This window comes from Siphateles boraxobius, unplaced genomic scaffold (assembly GCF_051911475.1).
Source record: "Siphateles boraxobius isolate OS27281-9 unplaced genomic scaffold, OSU_SipBor_1 22, whole genome shotgun sequence".
NCBI classification, from domain to species: Eukaryota; Metazoa; Chordata; class Actinopteri; order Cypriniformes; family Leuciscidae; genus Siphateles; species Siphateles boraxobius.
The window spans coordinates 15,687,330-15,713,077 of NW_027508833.1; the positions used below are offsets into that span (position 1 = coordinate 15,687,330).

Here is a 25,748-nt window from a genome sequence, read left to right on the forward strand (position 1 = left end):
TCTAAAGGTGGAAAAAAACTAAAGTTTTATGAAAACCCAAGCATGCAAAAGTGCAAGAGTTTACGTAGCGGTTTTCAGCATTTACGATTTCCTAGGAAATTTGCCAAAGACAGATCACCAGTGTCCCAGAATAGCATCTTGCTGTCATCATGGCATTAGGGCAAAACAATGCGGATCCCACACAGCATGACAAAAACACTTTTAAGCATTCCCATCTGAATGTGGCCGAGAAAATAACAGATTGTCAAGAGATCTTAAAGGGTCCTTGGGAAGATGGATGATCTGCCTGAGGAAATACAATCCACACACCACTGACAACAGAGAAGCCATCGCCGGCTGATCAAGAGTAGGAATTATACCCCTGTCCGACCTGATCGCGGCTGCCCTGGCTGTTCACACGTGCAGTTAGAGGACTGGACATTGACAGATGTTTGACCTGTAAGCTGTGGCTTTGGAAATCCTATGAAATAATGGCCTGAGTATTTACACAAGTGTTGTAGTTTATCTACAGCAGCGAGAAAATCTAGCAGCGAGTAAATGGGCGATGTAAATGAGGTCATTGAAATAGTCAAATTTACTGTAAAAGAGAGCTACTAGTATATCTACGTGCTAGACAGATATACTAACCAGGCCAACGAAGCAGACAGTATTTAGGTACTTTGCGCTATTTTGGCTATTGTTTTCAAATACAATTACTTACTAATTTTTTTATTTGGTAAAATTGTATATATATTATGTAAATAAAATAATTATATGATATTTGATATCATATATATCATTGTATGTAAATAATTCAATACTACTTTACAAAATAATAATTTAAATCATAAATAATTGATATAAAAATATAATATTAATTATTATTGAATGCGCTACCTTTCAAAAGTTTGGGGTCAGTATGAATTTTTTGTAATTTAAAATTTTTTTTTTTTAAAGAAGTCTCTTATGCTCAACAAGGCTTCATTTATTTCACAGATCAAAAAAAAAATTACTGCTGATACAAAGCTGAATTTTCTGCATCATTTCTCCAGTCTTCAGTGTCACATGATCCTTCTGAAATCATTCTAGTATGATGATTTGCTGCTCAAGAAACATTTCTTATTATTTTAAATGTTGAAAACATCATATTTTTGTGGAAACGGAAGCATTTCTTTCAGGATCCTATAATAAATGAAAAAATAACAGAAAGAACAGCATCAATATGAATATTACATTTTTGTAACATTACAAATGTCTCTACTGTTGTGTTTTTTAGCGTTATTTCATCCTTTAATGCTTATACAATACAGATCGTTTCAAAGCAGCTTTACGGCGATAAACAGGAAAATAATGATTTAATGATGCAAACAGAATTCAATTCTGCTGTAAAGCAGCCCTAAAAAGAAAAAAAAAACTCATTGTTTAGCTGAGGTCAGTTCAGTATTGATTCAGTTCAGTTTAATAACTCTGTGTAAAGTACATCAATTATAAAATGAGTTCAAGTATATACTAGTGCTGTCAATCGTTTACATATTTTAAATATTTTTTTCTGTAATCAATCCTGATTGATCGCACCTAACATTAAAGTGTTTAATATATTTTTACATTGTAATAATTTCACATTTAATCTTTAAATTAATGTATAAATAAAGACAGTAGCCTATATTTTAAATATGTGTTTAATGGCATCTTTTTATGAAAGAAAGCCACAGATACCAATACAGATATTTTTTTTTCTTTTTAAAAAGAAAAACGGATGCTGCTTTGATTGTGCTTTAAATATTTTAACGTGTTAACGCATGGAATTGTTTTTTTCAGTTTAACATGTTAAAAATATTTTCACAGCCCTAATACATACATATATGTAACGTTGTTAAAAGATCAGGGAAGGCGGCGGTGGGAACTGGCAAATGGTGAAAGAAAAATTTGTTTTAATAAAGCTTTAGAATAATGAAAAAGTTAAGTTTGGAAAAAGTGGCAAAATAAAGAATGAAAGAACAGTTTAACATTATGCATTCGTCAAATGTACATTTACAAAAAGTAAACTTGTGACAGACAGATGCTTCTACACTGGATATTGAAAAATTGGGCGGCCACTAGCTAGCTACTAGCAAAGAAATAATGAAAAGTCAAACATAAATTTGAGATTTAACAAACCCTATGAAATCTGACAACTACATGATCAACCCACAACCTCTATATGCAACCGGTAAGGCGAGCAGATGGAAGAGCACAGGAAAACCAGACATGCGCTCTTAGCCACTAAAAGAGCTAGTTAAAGAAGACAAGGGGGTGGTGGCGGGCCGAACAGGGCACTAGATAAAGCAGCAAAGTGCCGTGTGGTTAAACCATAAAGCTCCTCTCTCGAGGACTTCATGAGTGGGGCAAAGTGGGAGGCCCAGAAGGATATGGTTCCTTATTCCCAAAAGGTTGTCCTGATAGCTAAAACATACCCATTACAACACTCAGTAGGAACAAAGTTTTGGGGGAAACCGCAGACTTTCTTGGCCACATCCAGAACAGACTGGTGCTTGGTTTTTAATTGAGATGGGACGTATAAAGTCTCATGGTAATACCTCCTTGTCCACGGTTCTTGCCTCAGATCTTTAATTACATCTTTCAGCTGTAATTTATTTATTTATGGCCATTTATTTCCCTTGGCACAGTGAGAACAAAAGGATGTTATAAAGACTCCTGTGTGTATGCCACAAGAGTTCACGTTCATATCGCAGAGACTCATCAATGTCTGATTTGGACTGATAAAGAATCGCTTCACCTCATCAGACTGAAAACGCTCCTGTTGACTTCATAATAAATGGTAAATGGTAAATGGACTGCATTTATATAGCGCTTTCACAGACCCAATGGCCACCAAGGCGCTTTACATATTGCCTCACATTCACCCATTCACTCACTCATACACCGACGTCAGCCATGCAAGGCGCCACCCAGCTCGTCGGGAGCAGCTGGGGTTAGGTGTCTTGCACATGGACACCTCGACACTTGGTCAGGTGGAACCGGGGATTGAACCACCAACCTTCTGGTTTGTAGACAACCTACATGAACCACTGAACCACCTAATGACGTTTTCCGGCTCGTGGCTTATTTGACATCACAGTGGAAACTCAGATGAGAAGTTAAGACTAGTGGAGGGGATGAAACCCAGTCCATACTGGAAATTAGTACTGATCAGTATTTTTCATGGATGACTATGCTCTATACAGAAAAACACAAGGTTATTATGAACAATGATAAAAAAGGTTACACTTTATTTTGATGGTCCACTTTAGACATTCCACTAACAATAAGTATCTTTGCAACTACATGTGAACTAGCTCTGATTAAAATATTAAGACTGTCTGCTTAATGTCTGCTAACACTTTTTTTTGATGGTCCCCCATGAAGAGTAACTATATGTCAACTAACAGTCTATTAATTACATGTTTCTAACATGTCTATTAATACTCTAATGAGAGTTAGTTGACATGTAGTTGCAAAGTGACTTACAGTTAGTGGAATGTCTAAAGTGGACCATCAAAATAAAGTGTAACAAAAAATAAGTATCCAATTTAGAACAAATAAAAATATAATATAAAAAATAAAAATGTTTCTGATATCCTTAGCCATCCACAAAAACCTGTATATTAGGTTTTAGTTAGACAAAAAAACTGCACATGAATGTTTAGGTTTTGATGTCACTATCAGAGAATTTTCAAAATCTTGTGAATTCTTGCATTCCCGGTTTATTGATTTTATTGATTATTTGTATAATAAACTGATTTTTGAGAGTTATTACATTGCTGTGCATGTGAGCATGCTTAAAATCTCATTTAAAATGTGCATGACAAAGTGCTAACTGAACTGCAGGGTTTTAGTTCGTTTATCATAAAAGAATGAACCGATTCCCGTCTTTCTGTGACTGCAGGATAATCCCCTTGAGTTTCAGTGCAGTCCACCCTCGCTGGTGTGCGAGCTCTGGGTGTTCAGGTTGAAGCACATATCTGGGAGCCTCCTTCTCACCTCCAGCCGTTCCTGCTTGACTTCATCCACCTCCTCTTCCTCCACCAGAGACAAGAATTCCCCTGTCTGGTCGATGGAGCTCAGGAAGTCCTGCGCCAGATGCTGCCTCTTGTTGCTGCTGTATTTATCTGTAAGAGGACAGAAACAGGCACATTTGCTGACTCTCTGTCCTGAACACATCTGCAGGCCAGCTGGGCTTGTTTACACCTGACTCGAGATGCAGCGGCCCACTCGCCTATAGTGCTTTTTGTTCTCGGCTCAGAAGTAAGCTAGACCATCTGAAAACCAAAGCCTTGTAACTGTTTGAATAAGGACAATTAAGTGCACATTATCATCGGAAGGATCTGTGGATTGCTGTTTAGTCAATCAGAGTTCAAATTAATGGATTTGAATGATTTGTTGGATATTATAGAAAAAAGAAAAAAAAACTTTCACCACAAAATGCTCTTAAAAGGTTTATTCTTTGCCATAATCTATCACAATTGCAGAGTGGTGTCAGTGCATGCTGAGGAGCTCAAGAACAGTGTGTAGAGAGCTTCATGGAATGGGTTTCTATAGCCGAGCAGCTGCATTCAAGCTTTACATCACCAAGTGCAATGCAAAGCATCGGATGCAGTGGTGTAAAGCACGCCGCCACTGGACTCTAGAGCAGTGGAAGGAACTCTTAATGCTTCAGCATACCAAGACATTTTGGACAATTTCATGCTCTCAACTTTGTGGGAACAGTTTGGGGATGGCCCCTTCCTGTTCCAACATGACTGCGCACCGGTGCACAAAGCAAGGTCCGTATAGACATAGAAGAGCGAGATTGGTGGAACTTGACTGGCCTGCGCAGTCCTAACCTCAACCCGATAGAACACCTTTGGGATGAATTAGAGCGGAGACTGCAAGCCAGGCCTTCTCGTCCAACATCCGTGCCTGACCCCACAAATGCTCTTCTAGAAGAATGGTCAAAAATTCCCATAAACACACTCCTAAACCTTGTGGAAAGCCTTCCCAGAAGAGTTGAAGCTGTTATAGCTGCAAAGGATGGGCCATATCCATATTAAACTCTAAGTATTAAGAATGGGATATCATTAAAGTTAATGTGGATGTAAAGGCAGACATCCCAAAACTTTTGGCATTATATATATATAACAGAGCTGAAATATAGAAACTCAAATACGAACCTCGAATATGAGTGGTTTTTCATTTGTGTCACATGTTTTGTTCACTATGTACATAATTCCCACAGCAGCATAATTTCAAGCTCTACCACAGCGAACGACTTTCACTTTTTCCAGCATGTTCATGTGGTTCAGCGTCAGTGGGCATTGCAGGCATAAAACTCCAGGATGGGAAAATGAAAAAAGAAGGAAAATGTTAATTAAATGAAAGGAAATACACTGATTAAACACACTTCTGTGAAGTAACGTCTGGTTGTGAATGACAGAAATAGCCCCAGAAAATGTTTAATCAAGGTTACTGAATTTATGACACCTAAATAACAGCTTGTTTTATGGGCTTCAGGTTCGCTGGTCCTGGCACGGCACAACCTTGAACAGACTGTAATTGTGGAGTTCCTCTGTAAACGGGGCAATTCAATCAAACGGTAAAAAAGTCACTTTGCATAAACTCACTTTTTAAATGAAACAAATATGTCGACGCACATAATTAGTAGTGCATTCTGGCTTTAAAGAATCCTTAATTTGACATTTGATACAATATTTGGATGAATAACAGACCTTTTAAAAATCTTGGTTTGGATGAATAGTTAATCTAATAATGATGAAATGGTGCATTGAAATCTAATTAAATAAACACTAGTAAAACATATTTGATCTAGTGGATTCATCCTTCAAAATTAAGAAGTACAAGTAAAAAATGGCTTTTTAAATGTGACTGTAATAGGGTGAGCAGAAGTGTTTTGAACACAGCAGATCAAAAGATAAAACTTTGAAAAAAAGTACCTCAAGCTTTTCATATCACATATTTTCATTTTTTTTACTTGACTTACCTACCTTAATTTAACTTAGGGTATGTTTACAGAACAATATGTCTAAATGTCTAAACACGACCAACCACTCAACCAACAGAGCTTGCAATTACTTTCATAACTACTCGTATTTCCAAGTGAAACAGGATATTCAACTTGAAAAAATGGGCGAGACCTAATATTTTACACAGAGAATTGAAAAAACAGTGAGAAGTGTTCAACTGGACAATTAGGTAATCTAATAATGATGAAATGATGCTTTAAAATCTAGTACCTAGTAGCTTAATTTAACTGAGCGTCTGTTTACAAAGCAATGTGTCTAAATGTCTAAACACGACCAACCACTCAACCAACAGAGCTTGCCACCAAATTTACTTCCGTAACTGAATATTTCCGAAACAGGATATTCAATGGGGGAAAAAAACATGCAAGACCAATTATTTACACTGAAAATTGAACACATGGTGAAAAGTGTCTCTAAATGGAAAATGAAAGTGAAATCATTTCAAATTTGGCATGCACTGCTCACGACAAGACCATTTAAAACATAGTAAGAAAATAAACAGAATTTCTCAATGACAATCTCACGCTACACTGTATCTCACCCCAAATCTGCTGAGCAACCTAAAAAAAGACAATATTGGTTGAACAGAAGTTCCTCATTTGCAGTGTAGTTTTGTTGTAGGGGTCACTGCACGAACACTGTATTGTATGGAAAGATGTCAAAACCCAACTGCTCTACGTTGCCCTCTTTTGCAACCCTCCGAACACACCACACCAGAGTAAAACCACGTCCTAACACAGGCCGGCTCCCACCGCAGGCCTCCCAGGACAGAAAGAGGCTGTTCTCTCCTCACAATGAAACAATTCCCTCTTATATTTTATATTGCACGCAGTAACACAGATAATAGTCAGGGAACAATAATCTCCCGATTGAAAGCGTCACGGATAGGGTCAGGAAACTCTCAGAGCCAAAACAACACGCAAGAAGAGGCACACGTTAAAAAGAGTGAGCCATGGAAAAGCATCTGCGTTCAGACACAGAGACTCTCGGAACGCTGCATTTCACTGTTCTTCTTTCTCTCAAGTTAATCTCAAGTTACACTCTAGATGAGGAGCAAGAGTCCTAATGATACTCCGCATGACATTATACAGGACGTCCGCTGCTTCTGCGGATGTTTATCCTCCCTCGTGCTCAGTTTTCGGTGGTATTGATGAGGGCGGTGGAGCGCTGTTCAAAGCAGATTGATGCCAAAGCTTCTGTCTGCATTTTGGTTAATGACTCTCGCTGATTGACTGTGGCGTACAAAATGATCTCGCTCGACTCTGCTCATTATGCACGGCTTCGTCGTTTAAGGCAACGGCCGTTGATGGGGGGAAAATGTTTTGAATATCTTATGGAGAAAATCATTCAAAGGGAAAACATGCTAAGCTGCAATATATATGAATGTACAATACATTAACTTGGGTTGGGAGTCGCAAACTGGTTCTCATTCAGAAATGGTTAAATTTTTAACCGTTTTTGGAAGCAAGTCATTTTCATGATGTTTGGATTCTTTAACGGTTCTAAAAGATTTGAATTCTTCCAAAATGGTGTAATAAAATATGCTGCGATGGTGATCTTATTTTCTCTCAGCAATACACGTGATTTAACATTAAGTGCATGATTCATTGTTTGTTGTTATCAAAAAGGCAGGTTTAAAATATTTGTAAAAAATTAGTGGATGAATCAGAAAATACTACACATCTCATACCCGAATCCAGCGGGTCCTCATCGTCGATGGTTTTTAGGACTTTGGATTTGTAGTCTCTGAACTGCATGTACTTGATGAGCCGCCGTAATTTTTTCTTAGAGAATAAAAAAAAAAAGAAGAAAGAAAGAAACAGGCTCAGTTTTTAAACTAAAACAACTTCCATCCATCTATCCATCCCACAGTGATCTTTGACTTCTTTTTTCTCTATAAAATTCAATAAATTAAATTCTTTCTAGCTGGGTGATACATTAACAATTTTGCTGTTAATACTGAATTAATCATCATGTTGAATATCGAAATATTACAAAAATGAATAAACCTCAGTAGAAAAAAAATTTGATTGATCAGATTGTCCATTTCAATTAATCAAATCAAAATTCCTGTGCATAACCATTCAAACAAGTTCATCGTGTACATTTTATCCAAATGTTTTGTAAAATATCCATTGAAAAACCTTTATTTGATTGATTGATTCATTATATTTATAAATGTGTTTTAATTTTTGCATTAAACTTATTGAATCGACTAATTCCCTGAAATCAAATACATAAAGACATAGGTTTAGAATAGATTATGAAAGACGTTTTATTATATCACCCAGCCCAGACCAGTAGTCCATAAAAAGGAAGGGTAATGATTTATGTTGCGGTAATGTCTCATATTTGTGTGCTTTTACCTTGTCTTTCCTCATTAGAAAGATGATATCCTCTGGTGAAATGACCCTGGCCCCTCTCAGGAGGGCCACTTCAGCGGCCTGATGGAGCTGAGGGAGGAAAGAAAGGCAATTCAATCAGCAAAGAAACAATCAACGCTCGCTAACATCTACAAAATAACTAAATGTGTTTTTAAAATCAGCGCATTGTAGGCAACTGACTCACTGCATGTGCAGTCTAAAGACCTTGAGGAAACTGATAAGGGCTTTTATTTTGAGAGCAGGACTTATGGCGTTATGTGAGCTTCAGGTCTTGTGCAAGAACATATGACTATTTCACTCAAATGTGACAGAAAATGTCCTTGTCTGCAATGTAAACAGAGAGAAATGCATCAAAACAACGGATAAAAATGAACAGACCACAGCAAAAAAAACATGTGATGGTGGTCTGGATATGGAAACAGGATAAACAGCCTAAAATTGGGATTTATTACTTGTAGCAGTGTTTTTAAAGTTTGTTTTTATGTGTCCTGGTTTAATGTAAAGATAAAAAAGACAATCATCTTGACCTTTTTATCAGCCAGTGCATGAGAGGTTTACAGAGGAATGTCTAAATCACATGCAAATAAATCTTTAAGCTTGAGAAGGACATAAAAACCTGTAATGAAATATGTCTGGTGAAGTGCTATAATTTCACTTTGATGCCAAAAGAGGAAAAACAGCACATCCATCATGGTGGAAATGATAGCTGTTCTTATGTAAATCAACATATCACATGAATGCTCTAGAATTATGGCAAATCTCATGGAAAGACTGTAGTGTTAACTTACTGATATTTTTAAACCCGCTCTTACAAAAGGATAAAAAAAGGTGTATTGAGTTTAACAAAACTATTCTTTGTAAAACTGCTTTGGAACCCTATATGAAAAGGGCTATATAAATATACTGAACTGAATTTAACCACAACTAATGATCCGTGACCTATATAATAACAAACACACAAAAAGAGCACGATTTGATTACTTGTGCACCTGGCTTCCTTATTTAAAAAGTTGATTTCATGTTGAGGACACACTTATATATGAGAACAAAATACAATCTGAAAAATGTAAAACAAAAACCTTCAAAGTAGGGTTGTGCAACGATTAATTGCGATTAATCGCATACAAAATAAAAGTTTGTGTACATAATTTATGTGTACTGTGTATAATTATTTTGTATATATATATATATAAATACAGACACATGCATGTATATACTTGAGAAATATGTGCATGTATATACTGTAGATAAATTTATATATCTATATAATTATATTATATTTATAAATAACACATTCTTAAATATATACATGCATGTGTGTGTATTTATTTACACAAAATAGTTATACACAGTACACACACACATATTATGTAAAACAAAAACTTTTATTTTGGATGCGATTAATCGCGATTAATTGTTGCACAGCCCATTTTATTTTAAAGAATAAAATAACTTACAAGATTAGATTAAGCATCAAAAAATATCTGGATGAATCTCCCAAAAACATGAAGGCTATTTAAAGCACTGTTAAGACTTTTTTTCATTTAAAAAATCGAATTGTGATTGATTATTTATAGGATTTATATGCTTTGGTTTATATTTGAAAATGTGCTTAACTGCACCTAAAATAAAGTTCATTCCCTTTTAATTCTGAGAAATTAGTGAGATCCACCTATTTAGACTTAAACTAAATTAACCTCTTTTTAAAAAAAAATCATTTTAAATTTAAACTGAAAAGGCAATGGAAAAAACCTATCGACATGCTATCCTCAATAAAGAGCTCTTGTTGGTAAAGCCACTGAAGGGCCCTTGAAATATCCTTGACTCTGGAGTATGGGGCCGATTAAACTTACAGAAGTGACTACAACTTAGTCCAGAAAAGAAAAAGATCCTATTCTTCATGAAGAGGTAAAAACTTAATCCACCTTGAGTCCTGGAATACACACAAGCAATTCTCAGCGTCTGTAAACATTTGCTGGTCATAAATATATTTGCTCGCGAGCGTACATGCGAGCGTGAAGTCTGTGAGCAGAACGGACCCCACACATGCACACACAGGGGGAGCATTTACCTCCCTGCGCCAGAAGAGTTTAATATAGATCTCTCTGGCCTGGCATCACACCAAGGTTGACATACCGACTGCCATGTCAGTCCCACCGTTTCACAGAGGAATAGTTTTTAATAGACAAAAATGGCTGTAAGTATGCAAAATCTCATCCCTCACTCTCCGCATGCATCCGAGCCAAAATTCCCATCAGCCTCGGAAACCAGAACCACTTTCCTGAGGAATTATATTTATAAAGGACAGTATTCTGATATACTCTGCATTTTGACTCGTTGTACATTAACTTGTATGACCTATTTGACTTAATCTGCACTAGAAAACCAGGAATAAAAACGCATTTTAATAATCATTTATTTCCTTAAATGCACACAAATCCATTTTTAAGGAAAAGTTATCATTGAGTTTGGCCCAAACTGAAAAAAAAAAACAAAAAAACATGATCCCTTAAAAGTCTCACAGTATGGCTCTTTTCAGGCTTAAGGAAGGTTTTTCCGTACCATTTGCAATTCCTGGCTCATAAAACAGTCTTCTGCAAAATTTCAGATTCATTTTAGTAATTGCTCTAATTTTAAAGGTTGATCAAAGCCGTGAGGCTAAATGAAGTCGGTCCGGTTATTCCATTCGGGATGGCTCAGAGACTCCATGAACACTGGGATCTCTGTGGACTTTTTCCAGGCTGTTGACAGTTTACTGGAGTGGCGAAGGACTGTTTTACCATTTCTGAAATGCCTGAGTTATCATACTACAGACGTATTCATACGATTGAGGGTGTTTTTACCCATCTCGATATTATCGTTTAGGGTTTCGCTGAAAACACAGAAGGCTGAATCCAATATGTAAACACAGGAGAGGAGGGAGGGGCCAGTGATGGTTTGATTGACAACTGGCCCAGTTTTTTAACCCATGCTGAAAAACTCTGACTAAAATCCGTAACACTTTACAATAAGATTCATTAACATTAGTTAATATATTTACTAACATGAACTAACAATGAGCAATACATTTGTTACAGTATTTATTCACCTTTTTTAATGTTAGTTAATAAAAATACAGCTTTTCATTGTTTGTTCATGTCAGTTCACATGCATTAACTAATGTTAACAAATACAACCTTTGATTTTAATAACGTATTAGTAAATGTTAAAATGAATATTAACTAAGATTTATAAATGCTAAAGAAGTATTGCTCATTCTTAGTTCATGTTAATAACGAAGGTAGTTAACTAATGTTAACTAATGAACCTTACCCTAAAATCAAATGTATTGATATCCTTGTGGGCAAAATCAAAGTTTGTTATCATTAACTCACCCAAATGTAAGGGATTTTCAAATGCTGGAAGGGAACAATTTCAGCACTCAAACAAAATGTTTTAAAAGAGAAACTTATCTGCATATAATACAAAGGTGAGTAAATGAAGATCAGCCTGGAAATATGATGCATCTTTATGCTACAGAATACAAAGCCCCCAAAAACTTGGGATATAAGAGCAGTAAGAGCTCAACACTACGATGAATTCAGTGCCAATGACTTCAGAGACAGATTCCTGGCCTATGGAAAGCACACAGGTCTTGTTCCTTAATTAGACAGATCAATTTTAATTACAACACATTTCCAAGCGACACTGGCCTCCACGGGTCTCTGGTTCATGTCATGTTACAGTGCAGAGCTTTCATGCAACAGAATGGCAGAAGTCAAATAAACAAGCCTGCTGAAGATAATTTCCTCTCCTCTGCTACTGCGGTGCTCTGAAACCAAATCCATTATTTGATTATACTGGAAAAGGTAACAGGAAGACCGGGGAGAATTCCACTCACAGCGTCCTTGTAAAGATCAATTACACCATTTCCTTTTGAAAGACGACAAAATAAAACAAGCCCCGATATTTTCAGAACTCACCTATACCAGACGTGCAGATTTTAGGTTACTTAAGCTGGAAAGCTCACTCTTGTCTTGATCACATCACCTGAAAATCTAATGTGATGGCTGAAAACTTCATTATACTTTCAACACAAACCTGAGGGCCACTGGTTAAGATGCAGTTTCAAAGGAATATAGCCATGTTTTAAAAGTAAGTGACATGGATAATCACACAACACCTGTCAAAAGCACTCTTGGGTCATATTTTATCAAGAATAAGAAAATATATTTTGAATAAATAATATATTTTATGACAATTAAGAACATTTTCCCCAAAGAATGCAACAGAACAGATATTTTATATATCATGAAAATATTTAATGTGTTGATATATATATATATATATATATATATATATATATATATATACACACACACACACATATATATATATACATTTATGTATGCATTGCTTAAATATGCTTAAAACCTTGCTCATATAAGTCAAAATGTCAACGCAAAAAAAAATGTTATATTATATTCAGTAAATAGGAGTGTTATTTTAGTTTCACTGATATACTATTATAGTTAAAATGTTTAGTAATTTTGTAGTTTTGGTCATTTAAAAAATATGTCTATAGTTTTATTCATTGTATTTATTTGCATTTTTTTTTAGTTTGTTATTTTAGTATTTCAAGTTGAAATGAGACAATAATGAGAAATGTTGCCTTTGCAACTAGCTAGTTTTAACTAGTTATGTTTTTTTTTGTTTAAGTTAATGTTTATTTTGTTTCAAGTAATGTTTTTTTTTTCTTAACAGTTTTAGTTAATAATAATAAACCTGGTGAATAGCCCTAATAAATAATCCTAAAAATGTATATTTACTCTAACATATAATTACTGTGAAATGTGACCTGCTCATGTTTTCTTGTGATTTGCCCAATTGTTTTGCCCAAAACAACCCTTCAATGTTGGTCTCCAAGCAACCTTGTGTCTTGCTTCATAACAATGAGAAATCAGAGGAAAAACATTTGTCAAAAACAATTAGTGAAAAACAGTAACACAGCAGCATTATCGCCAGAACACAAACTCGTCCGGCTCGACAAGATGGAATGTTTTGCTTGTGTTCTGCGGTTAAATGGTGATGTTTGGCAGCGGACTTTATCAATGTTTACCGAAACTCAGAGTCCCTGTGAGACGGGCAGTTCGATAAATAAAATAAGTGTTTCCCATTTACATCAAAAACAATTTCTGGTCTCTAGATATTGCTCGGGTCATTCAGTGTACATCTGAGGGAATTTTTTGCCTGTTTTATCGTCCAGCAGGTGAAAATCTGAGGCCTTAGAAAAGGAATCGAACGGGACGAGTTTTGTGCCAAAGTTTAATGCTAAGGTTATAGGGTTTATTCAAACACAATTTGTTACAAAATGGTCCCAAATGACAATTCAACAGATGCCTCTTACTGTAAAACATAAACTTAAAATATAAAAAACCCATTATGATGGATTAAAACTCAATACATATTTCACATTACACAATCTCCAACAGTGCGGCCACAGCCAGGAGGTCTCAGTTTATGGTTTTGCTACGGTGTGAATAAGTAAACGTGTTGTCAACAGACGATGCTGCAACGACTTATTTCTAAGAACGATGAGACCACACATTCCTTCAAGCCTCGCTCCCCTGGAAAAACCAGACCAAGGCCATTTATTTAAACAAAACACTTTGCCAATTTGTCCTCCCTGCTCGACACGACAGAAGCTAATTGATTCGGGCACCCGAACGCTTCTGACATACGTCAACGTGAGCACCTGGACTGGAGGTGGCAGCCGTACTTCCACATCCCAACCCATTTCAAGCCCAAACATCCTGCAGGCGTCTGGGCTTCGGGACAGGTTTGAGTCTGGCTCTGGAAGACGTATTCTAGCCAGACTCACTGCGGATGAATGGATGTCTCTTACATTAAAACCAGGCCGGGCACTGACACTTCTTCAATGGCTAAAAAAGAAGTGAACGGTGAAATTTATCTCACTCATTATTAACAGAGACCACCTATCACGGCAGAGTCCGCAAAGCAAACAGTGTAAACAAAATATAATATTTATAAAACAGATTTATAAAAACAAAAACAAGTCTGGGAAGTTGAGTTTGCTGAGGGTTTTCTGGCAGAACACACAGATCTAATAAGATTAGGTTCTAGACCTCTCATGAATGAAAAGAAAAACATGAACTTTAGACATTCTTCAACGACGTTTGACTGAAGTGGATGGCCGTAGACAGTAATGCTACTTGAAAATGGAAATCATTTTACTTTAAAAAAGAGGAAATGTACTGTTAGACATACTGTCTACATTAAAAAAACGCTCCTGAACAGACGGTTTGCATCTCACAAAATGTAAATATGAAAAAAAGATAATTATTTTGCATATGCATTAGAGCACATAGAGCACATTTCCTCCTAATTTGCATTACCATTATTTCATTAATATTTAAATATCATCAATGATTTAGAATAATACATTTATTAAAATATTGTATCTATCCATCTATCCATCTATCTATCCATCCATCCATCCATCCATCCATCACCAATACCAGTACCACACAAATACCAATAGCCGATTATTCAGAATGATAGTGAGTTGATTTTCCTAAGGGGAAAAAAAAACTACATCTCTCCCAACTAATACTGTAAACTCTATAGGGAACCCTCTCACTTCGTGCATTACTACAATATTAAAGGTTAAAATTAACAATAGAGCCCAAACTATTATATTCAACTGCATTTTATTTTTAGAAATAATAATTAAACTCATTTTAATTTATAGTATACAACACATTTGCACATAAGGTAGTTTCATAAACGCGTGTCTTCATTTCTTCAAACATGCATATATAATTAACAGTAAATAAGCTCCTCTTTGTGTTTTTTCTATAGTTAACTAACAAACTTGCAACGTTAAGTGACAGTTTACAAACTGGTTTATTGGCATCTTTACACGGATGAAACAGTGATTGAGTGATTACAAGAGACATGATAACTTTGATAAGTTGTACTGTATCTTTCAACATACCCTTTGATGTTCATGCATTTTTTGTGCTATAACTTGAATTCAGAGGTCAAATTGTAAAGAAACCTTACAAAAGGTTTAAACATTTTTATTTAAAATATTTATAGGATTAAAGAGTAAAATGAAATTCTACATTGGCATTATTCACGTAATAATTTATATGACTGCAGTATCGTATGGCTAAGCACCAGACTCTCTCACTCACTTACACACACGCACAAGCACACACGCATCCTTTCTATTCTAAATAACTGGACAGAAATAGCCAGAAACTCTTTTAAAAGTGCCACTTTTGAGCTTATGTTGAGCTGTTATGTAGCTGTGGCTTGAATGGTTTCTGTGCAGATTTAAACAGTCACAGGAATATAGCTCAGTTTTTTTAATTATATGCATAAATAAATTAATGCATATGTACATTATCATGCATTCACTTTCAATAATTTAATGCAACTTTGACAATGATCACTTACTATTAGAAGTAACAAAGCACAAAACTCTTTGCGATTATTTAACGTGTCAAAAGTTAAATTTAAAGAGTTGTGAGAAAATGGGATGCATGTCAGATCCACATCATGTGCGGCAGGTCTTAAAGTGACAGCAGCCTAATAAACCTGCTTCTGTTTGTCATTAAGGATAAATAAAGAAAAAAAGGGGAAAAAAGGAAAATCCCTCACTGCTCTTAGCTAAATAACTTTTGTAGCTTTAATCTATATTTAATTTATAATTTATGCAGTGACGTCTGTGAAGTGTTTGATAGCTTCAATTTATATCCTACCTGTTAGACCTACCTAAAAATCTTAAAGCACAGTTTACTAGGTTACAGGGGTCAAAAACAGCAAGAAAACTATGGACCCTGTAATACACGCAGCAAAATACAGCGCCAGGAGCGACGCAAATGTTTTTTTGCTAGTTTCAGCCTGACACAGTTTTCATTTTCACGTCCTACGCTACTTTGTTTAAATAACAAATGCATTTGCGCCCATCTGTGCGCCCATGGGTGTGCTTGTCTAAAATGTGTGTTCAGGCGCATTGTTAGCGCGTTGCTATTTTGAGGCAACTGAGATAGACTACAAAAACCTGGTCTAAAGTCAATGGTGCAATATTTTTTATGTTATTTAAAGAGCGCGTTAGTAATGTGCGCCTATAGGCGGGTCCACAACGCACATACACTCTGCTTACACACAAGGACGCGCAGCAGCACACAAACATGCCAAATAAAAATAAAAGGATTACAATGTAAATATTATTATTGTGTAAATAAACATATGGTGGAATCCTGCTTGTCCCATAGATGGCCTGATTGTGCACTTTAACCTCGCGCACGAGCAGATCCTTTTGCCCTCTGGAGAAGCGTTCAGTCTTTCCACTATAAAATTCCATTATGTAAATAGCGAATCCGCCATGGTGCAAGTGCAACTGGCTTTTAAAGGGAATGGGAGATGAGACTCTGATTGGTTTATTGCACGTAAAAGCCCAAAACACACCCATTACTCATTAAGAGAATATGGACAACCCCTTTAGACCATTTTTCCCCCCGTCGTTAAACTAGCAAAAGTGGAATCCACCGTCCGAATCGGACACGCCCTAAGTACACTTGTGCCATGCACTTTAGACCATGCGCTTGGATCGTTAAAATAGGGCCCAATAACTTTTTGTTCATTTTGATAGGGCATGTAAAAATCTGAACATGTCTGACGGGGCCAATAGAAAAATTGAGCCCTGATTTTGTTCATTTGGAGAATTTCTAAATCTGGAGATAAAAAAAAAATATATATATATATATATATAGTCTCTAAAGTATCTACAGGGACATCAAGGAGAAAATATTTCCATCTTCTGGGAGACCAAAATAAATCCCTGAACTTGACTTCACCAGCTGGCTACTGGTAATTAAATTGATGGGTACATTGGACTACAGTCTAGGGCAATTTTCACATGGATTTACAATGGTGGTCCGTACTGAAAGAGTCGTATAGCAAAATTGCTGTCATTGCAAAAAAACAAGACCCTTGAGACTGATAGAAAGACTGGAGTCAGGAAAAACTCCTGGGGAATAATGTCCTACGAAAGCCAGGCCTGCCAACATCTGCACCTGGTGCTACAGGAAAACACCTGTAACTTTGTTTCACATGTCAGGAGAAACGTGAAGGCTTTTCACAGGCATGTTTGGTTATTCTCCAACCAGTCATTCCAGTAGGAGGAAGTCTGATGCTGGATTAACAATTTCCCACACAGATTACAGAACCTAAACTAATAAAACTCCATCATCTGTCTCTGCAAAACTCATACACAGTCTTTGACTGAAGAACATCTTTAAATGTAGCTAAAGCTTCAATGGAAATAAATAAATGGAACTTTAGTTATTTTACGGATCACAAAAGAAGATAATTTAAAGAACGCTAGGAAATGGAAGAAATAAATGGAAATGTACAAACAACCTGACATCTCGAGTACAATCATTTTTACAACTCATAATTTTTAAAGATAATCATATCAGCTCAAAACACCCTGATCATCTTCTCATCACTTTATAATCATGTTTAAAAAAGTTTAACCAGAGCACATTTATCAAAGTCTGTTGTGCACTTTTATAGAAATGCAACCTTAAATTAAAACACAATCATATTCGTATTTTAAAAACAACTGCAAAATGTGAATGACGCAGCAATTCTAGAGGTAAAATGACAGTATCTCAAATACAGTATGGAGTCGAGCACTAGAGGTCACTGTAAGGATCCCGTAAACATCAGCTTGTATCGAACACAATGGAGAGATGCTCCTCAAAAGACTGACTCATGGTCAGCGTCATCATTCCTGACCGTCTGTCAATGTACAAGCACTCAAAGTCCTTTAGTTTAAATAAACAAAAGGTCCAGACCAATCTGCTTTCAACTAACTGCCGTTCTTTCTGTTCACAGAAACCTTCACACATGCATGACATCACAGGAGACTGTGACTCAGCAACAACCCAATGGATTTTGCTGAATCAGCGTCACTCAGTTCATATCCTGTCCCAACTCAAGCTCCTAAAGATGGAACATTTCAGATCAGTGTTTCTCAACTGGTTTTGCTCCAAGAAATCAAGTACCAAAATTGTTTATCATTAAAAAAAAATGTTTTAATGGTTTTAAATTCTCATGAACCAATTTTCCTTGCACAAAGCATATTTTGTATGAGAGTTTGAATGGACACACAACTTATGGCATCGTCAAAAGATCTGGAAAGATTTTTCTCCTCCCTTTTAAAAGTAGATGAAGCATTTTTATACATGATTATATTGTTATTTGCGTTTTTTTTATGTAGCAGTGCTTTTCCATTCTCCATACAAAACTACAACACACCAGAGAACCACTGGTTTAGTCGACAAACATCCCTTTCCTGCTAGAATGCAATGTAGAGGTAATGATTTATGCGTGACTTCTTGGATAAATACTTATTTTTTTATTTATTTTTTTTTACTTAAAGGGATAGTTCTCTCAAAAATGAAAATTATGTAATCATTTGTGACCGGTTCTGGCAAAACTAGTCAGAATGAGTACTGAGTAATATTAAGCAACTACTTACTAAAGGGTTAGGCTAGGATTAGGATTTGGTTGAGGGTTAGTTGCATGCAATTATGCATAATTTACTGTTATTACTATGGTAAGTAAATGTAACATATGTAACAAGGACACTGTAAAATAAAGTGTTACCATGAGTTCTTCTTACTTCCACATTCTCCATTAAAAACATCCAAAATGATGTATAATTGTTAGTTGGAATCAGACAAAAAATTAATGAGCTACACCTGTTTGAAGTTGCTAGAGTCAACAAAATCAATCTTAAGAAAAATCTAGTAAAAGTTTTCTGAAAGTTCCAAACCAAAATCACAATACATTAAAATCCATGGTATTACACCAAGTCAAAACCCATATCTATAGGGAAATTATGTTCAACTTTATTGAAAATATTTATATAAAGAATATTTAACATTGTTCCCTAAATGATTTGTCTGCTTAGCAGTGAGTTTGAGAAGAGTGTCACTGGTTAAGGGCTACACAATCCATGTAGCAAAATTATGCAACAAAATATCGATAATAACATTAAATAAAAAATTGCCCATCTCCTGTTAAGTTTATAAAAAAAGACACAATTCTGAGAAAGAATTTCCTGCATGGATGTGTGGCCAGATAAATAGTGATCAACACAAAGTTCATTTTAATTCAGTCATGACAGATTCATATTGAGTCAATGGCCAACCAATGTTCAAGATTTGCTACGTTAATGTCCACAATCATCTTGTTTTGGTGATGGCACATTAATACTGAAGTAGTCATTAATAAGTTGAATAAAAAATCTAAAATATATATATATATAAAAACAGGCATATATTGACGAAATATTGAATTAAAAGCTCTATTTTTTTTTTTGTGCTTTCAGAGGATGGATATTCCATGATACCACAATGCACCACAGCGTGGGGTGTTTTGGTTAATCACCAAAAGCAATATTGTGACTGTTTAGCAACAAGCTGGATTTGTTTACATCAGCATGCATTTCAAAATCACATTTCATTGGTTCATTGAGAATTCGAGAACTCTCCATCGAGAATTCTTTTTGAAATGACAAAGTGGTAGTTGCGTTGACAGTCAATGGAGGGACATGAAACTCTCAGATTTTATTTAAAATATCTTCATTTATGTTTCAAGGACAAACTAAAAGTCTCAGAGGTTTGGTATGACATGAGGGTGAGTAATTGATGACAATTTTTTTTATTATTATTATTATTTTTTTTACATTTTGGGGTGAACTAACCCTTTAAGTTCTTGTCAGATAAGAATGAATCATTTAGAACAAATTTAGTTTGAGTGGAAACATGACCACTGGCATCAGCAAAGATATAGGAAGATTTTTCTCCTTTTTAAAAGTAAGATTATACCCGATTACATGGTTAGTTGCATTAGTTTACTTTAGCATTGTTTTTCATACTACCAGGTGAGATCCACTGTTGTGCAGGACATACCCAGTTAGAAAACAATTTATAGCTAGAACACAACGTACAGAAGTGAGAAAAGATAATGATTTATGTGCGCCTTCCTATATACTTTGGTGAAAAATTATTTGAATTATATTTACATTTAGGTAATTATGCATTAGGCAGATGCTTTAATCCAAAGTGACTTACATTGCATTCAAGTAACACATTTATCAGTTCATGCATTACCTGGGGATCAAACCCATGACCTTGACGTTGTTAGCTCCATGCTCTAATGTTTGAGTAACAGAAATTATGATTAATATGATTTGAAATTCATACACATAAAAAAAATACAGTTTCTAACTGTTTCAGGCAGCAAACTGACCCGAGAAACCATAAATCACGAGACAGTAAGTCACAGACACCCGAGAGAGTATGTGAGGTGTAAAAATGTAACACACACACACACACACACACACACACACACACACACACACACACACACACACACACACACACACACACTGACAGAGTGGTGTGCACAATTTTGCAGGCCATCTGGGAAGGATTTATTGTGCAATTTGGTTTATTACCGCTGTGGTCTTCGACTAAGTAGCTTGCTCACAATTACAGTCCGAGCAGCGCAACACCTGGCCTCTCCTAACAATAATAAATCCACGAGGGAGGAAACCCAAAATTAATGAAAGGTTATCACCATCATGCCCTGTTTAGTGCTCACTGCTGGGACGAGCGGGTTATTTATAGTGCTGAGAAAATAAACACGACAATAGTGCCGTAATGCCAAACAGACCGTGTCATTCTGGGATTGTCAAATGAAGAAAACACAAGAACATCGGCCACTTTGAGGAAATTACAAGGTGATTAAAGGTGGAGATGCGTGAGACGTTCTTCAAAGCTCGATGTCTGGTGATCTGAAACATTAATCAATACTTTCTTGAGTTCATTAAATTGAAAATATGCTGTAAATTACATGCAACACAATGTGTCACAGCTTTATCATGTATATCTGTAGTTTTACATGATGGCATTTGGGCACGATTTAGATTTTAATAATGTGATTTATAATACAACCAACTGATTGGTTGGTTATTTATTGTGCCTTAACATCATGCCAGCTTCCTTGGCTATTTTCATGGCAAATAAGTTAAAATGCTATAAAGGAGCAATTTATAAACCTATATAATTTGCTTTGGATTAAAAACTCTGAAATGGTCTCAGGGTCAGGGACGTGGGAACCATATATTCTGAGAAGGGGGGGCGGGGGTGATTTTTTAGTGTAGGCCTACTTTATGATTAGTTAAATCTGTTTTGCGCATGCTTCGCCAAAGAGTTAACCATTTCAGACAGTACCGGACAGCCTCTGTCTTGTTCACTTCACGTCTTTGGGCGTTACGCACAGCTCAGTGTGGCCGCTCCAATTTACCTTCAATAAAATCTAACCTTAGTGTAATTTGTAAAATGGTGTATTTTAATTGCATATAGATTTTTTTTTTTTTTTTTTCCTTTCTTTGAAGGTTTTGATTTGATTTGATCTTTCTAATCCTCCCCTTAGTTTAAGTAAACTGTGCTCTATAAGCCATTGCTGATAAAAAGTTGAAGCATATTCCCCTTAGTTGTATGGTAAGATTTATTTTTACAAGAATTTGCTTTCTATTGTTTAGTTCATATTGGGAGTTTAAAAACTAAATAATGTAAATACAACATTCAGTAGGCTATATATTGGCAGATAGTCTGTTTCCTTTTCTCTTTTTTTCCTTCAATGTTCTGGATCATGCAGTCTGTGCTTGTTTATGTATGCCTGGAGAAACGAGTGTGGATATGTGTGTGTCTGTGTGTGTTGCTCTTCCTACCATCCCATGTCCCTCTCTCTTATCTACTTCTGAATGACTATGGTTAAAGGCTTATTAGTTATCCACTTAAATATTAGGAGTCTACCTCATAAAATTGATCTTCTTAGAGCATGGCTCTCTTATAACAAACCTGCTGTTATTACTCTGTCTGAAACTTGGTTAAATAGTAATGTACGTGATGATGAAATAAGTCTTGATGGCTATAATGTATATAGAGCAGACAGAGGCAGTCGTGGTGGAGTCGTCGCTACTTATGTTTCCGCAAATGTATCTTCTGAATTTATTATTGCAAGTGAAAGCCCCATGCACTTTGAATGCCTTTTTGTTAGAATATGTCTTCATCAAAATAAACGGTTGACATAAGAAACATATATAGACCCCCTAACTCTCCATCCGAATCAACTAATAATTTTCTTCGTACTATTAATTCTTTAAATTGTTTTGACGAAATTATAGTTTAGGGAGATTTCAATCGAAATTGGCTTGATAGGTCCTCTTTGAAAGAGAGGAATCAGTTTGAAAGCTTAAATCTTACACAATTAATACAGGAGCCTACCAGAGTGGAGGGGAACTCCAGGTCTCTCTTAGATTGGATCCTTGTTACGCATCCCAGTAGAATTGCTGATTCAGGTGTTTTATCCGATTGCTTCAGTGATCAATCAGTTATCTTTTGTATCTGGAAAATAAGGTTACCTCGTCTACCACCTAAAATAATCAAGGTAAGACAATTTAAAAATATGAATAATGATCCATTTACTCAAGATTTGTTATGTATTAAATGGGACAGGATGGATTTAATTCCTGATGTTGATGATGCCTGGAATTTCTTTCATACTGAGGTATTAAAAGTTATAGATAAACATGCTCCATGGGCATCAGTCAAAGTGAAGGGTAGACATCTACCATGGATTGCTGGTGACTTAATATATCTCTTTAAGCAAAGGGACAAGGCCTGGGAAAGATATCATTTAACAAAAGATCTGTCAGATTGGATTGAATATAAGCGATTAAGAAATCTATGTACTTTTAAAACAAGAAATGCCAAATCTGACTATTATAAAAATTCACTATCAAACGATTTTACAAATCCAAAACATTTTTGGGAAAAAACTTAATTGCCTGTTGAATAAATCTAATAAGAATTCCCTTGCAAAATTAATAAATAAATAATAATATTATAAGTGATCCAATTTCTGTAGCTGACGCCTTTAATCAGCACTTTTCTTCTGTTTGTAATTTACGTCCACCTGCTTTCTGTTACTCCAACCCTGTAAATAGTAATGTAGTAAACAGTTCTTTTTCATTTAGTACAATTCTTCCCACTGAGGTACAGCAGGCAATCTCCGAAATTAAATCTGGAAGTGGCGTTTGTATAGATGGTCTGGAGATAAAGTTTATTAAAATTGCCTCTCATGTTCTAGCATATCCATTATGTGATCTATTTAATTTATCTATATCTACTTGCAAAGTTCCAGTCATGTGGAAGTGTGCTAGAGTAACACCTTTATATAAAAGTGGTGATTCTCTTGATTCTAACAATTATAGACCAATCTCAATTATTAGTAATGTAGTAAAAGTATTTGAAAAAATTATATTCAAGAGACTGTTTAAATACATTAATGAGTTTTCTGTTTTTTCTCCAAACCAATCAGGTTTTAGGCCCAATTACTCCACCACTACTGCTCTTACAAAATTTGTTAACGATGTTGCATCTTCTTTGGACAATAATATGTCCACTGGAGCAATATTTATAGATCTTACCAAAGCGTTTGAACTGGTTGATCATTATATTCTCCTTGATAAATTATATAACATTGGTCTCTCCAAACAGTCCATTTTATGGTTTAATTCATATCTTCACTACAGACGTCAGTGTGTAAATTTTAATGGTGCTCTCTCTCAGTTCTTGATAATGGAAAAGGGTGTACCTCAAGGTTCTTGTTTAGGCCCTCTTTTATTTTCCATTTGCATTAATGACCAAGTGTGCTCTGATAGTCAAATTATCTTGTATGCTGATGATACAGTCATTTATTCTTCAAAACGTAATATTAATTTAATTCAATCATCACTGCAACTTCATTTTAATACTTTAATTTGTGTTGAGATGTCCGTTTCTAACCCATCATTGTCATATGTACCAACAATTTAATCTTTTATCACCAAAGGCTAGACGTCAGCTACAATGGTTTCAGTTTGTTTATAAATGTATATTTTTTAATTATCCTTTTTATTTGAAGCAACATTTAGTCTATATAGGTCAACTTATGGCCTGAGACACCTTGATCATCCCTTTTTTTCTGTCCCAAAGATATCTAAAGAAATTGGAAGACGTGCTTTCAAATTCAAAGCCCCCTCAGATTGGAACAGTTTACCTGGTTCCTTAAGGTCCGTCTCTTCCTTTCCACTCTTTAAGTCAGCCCTTTTAACTTATTTGCAATCTTGTGACCAATGTATATGTTTTCCTAGTATATGAGTATTTTTTATTTATTTATTTTTTTTTTTTATGAAATGAATCTTTAATGCCCTTAGTAAGAAATTATGTATGTGCATGCACGTTTGTGTGCATATGTGTATATAGGTATGTATTTTTGTATTGGTATGTATATTTAGGTTATATTTGTTTGTTTTTGTGGATTCGTCAAATATGGTTCTCTCCTGTAATATCTTAATGTCATACTATATTGTTTATGTGAAAATGCTTTGGACAGAGGTGGGACAGGTTGGGGTGGTTGGTTGTGAGGAAGAGCTTTAGCATGTGCAAATGTGTAAGTGTTTGGTGTTATCTTGAGGACCCCCTCGAAAATGAGATGTTCCATCTCAAGGGGATATCCTCTAATAAAATGAAATGAAATGAAATGTAATTGACAGAATTACTAAAAAAATATTTTGCTACCTAAAAGTAAAAAGATTTTTTATAAAACTCAAGAGATGGTGGATGTGTGAAATTTCATAATTTATGAGTGACGTTAGTCTAGTAGAATTTTCTAAAACATATTTTGCTACCTAAAAGTTAAAGATTTTTTGTCACGCATGCATGCATGTCTATTTCCCTCATATCAAATATAAAACACATATGGATATGGACTGATATTTTTCCAATGTTTGGTCTCCTTTATTAATGGTGTATATAAACACACGTGTCAATATATTGGTATTAAATGCATTTTCTGAGAATTTATATTTAAAGCTTTTACTGCAAATGTCGAAATGCGCGCTCTTTGGTCCATCAGTGCTTGAGTCACTGATCACATTAGAATACAAAATTGACTGATTTATGAATGTATGCATAGTTCTCATCAGTCGGAAATACAGATAAACGCTTTAATTTGTTGTGTTTTTGATCCTGAAAGAAAACAGAACAACAAAAGAGCGAATCATAGGCCTACATGGAGTCTGTACGTGTGACGCTTAAATATAAGTTAAAACATAAGTTAAATAACATACGTTTTATATAGGCTATAGCCTATGTTTAAATAATATAATGTTATTTTATTTATTTCATCT

The 25,748-nt window shown here is 35.4% G+C and overlaps 1 protein-coding gene across 4 annotated transcripts in view; it reads right to left on the bottom strand.

The window, feature by feature from the left end:
• Positions 1-25,748, bottom strand: part of supt3h (SPT3 homolog, SAGA and STAGA complex component) — a 144,250-nt gene that overhangs the window by 42,306 nt on the left and 76,196 nt on the right. For all 4 annotated transcript variants that reach the window (XM_077238745.1, XM_077238747.1, XM_077238746.1 and 1 more), the window contains 3 exons: positions 8,405-8,491; positions 7,729-7,822; positions 4,000-4,127 (listed from right to left, as the gene is read on the bottom strand). In XM_077238745.1, the coding sequence (XP_077094860.1) occupies positions 4,000-4,127; positions 7,729-7,822; positions 8,405-8,491 (309 nt within the window). The remainder of the gene's footprint in view (positions 1-3,999; positions 4,128-7,728; positions 7,823-8,404; positions 8,492-25,748) is intronic.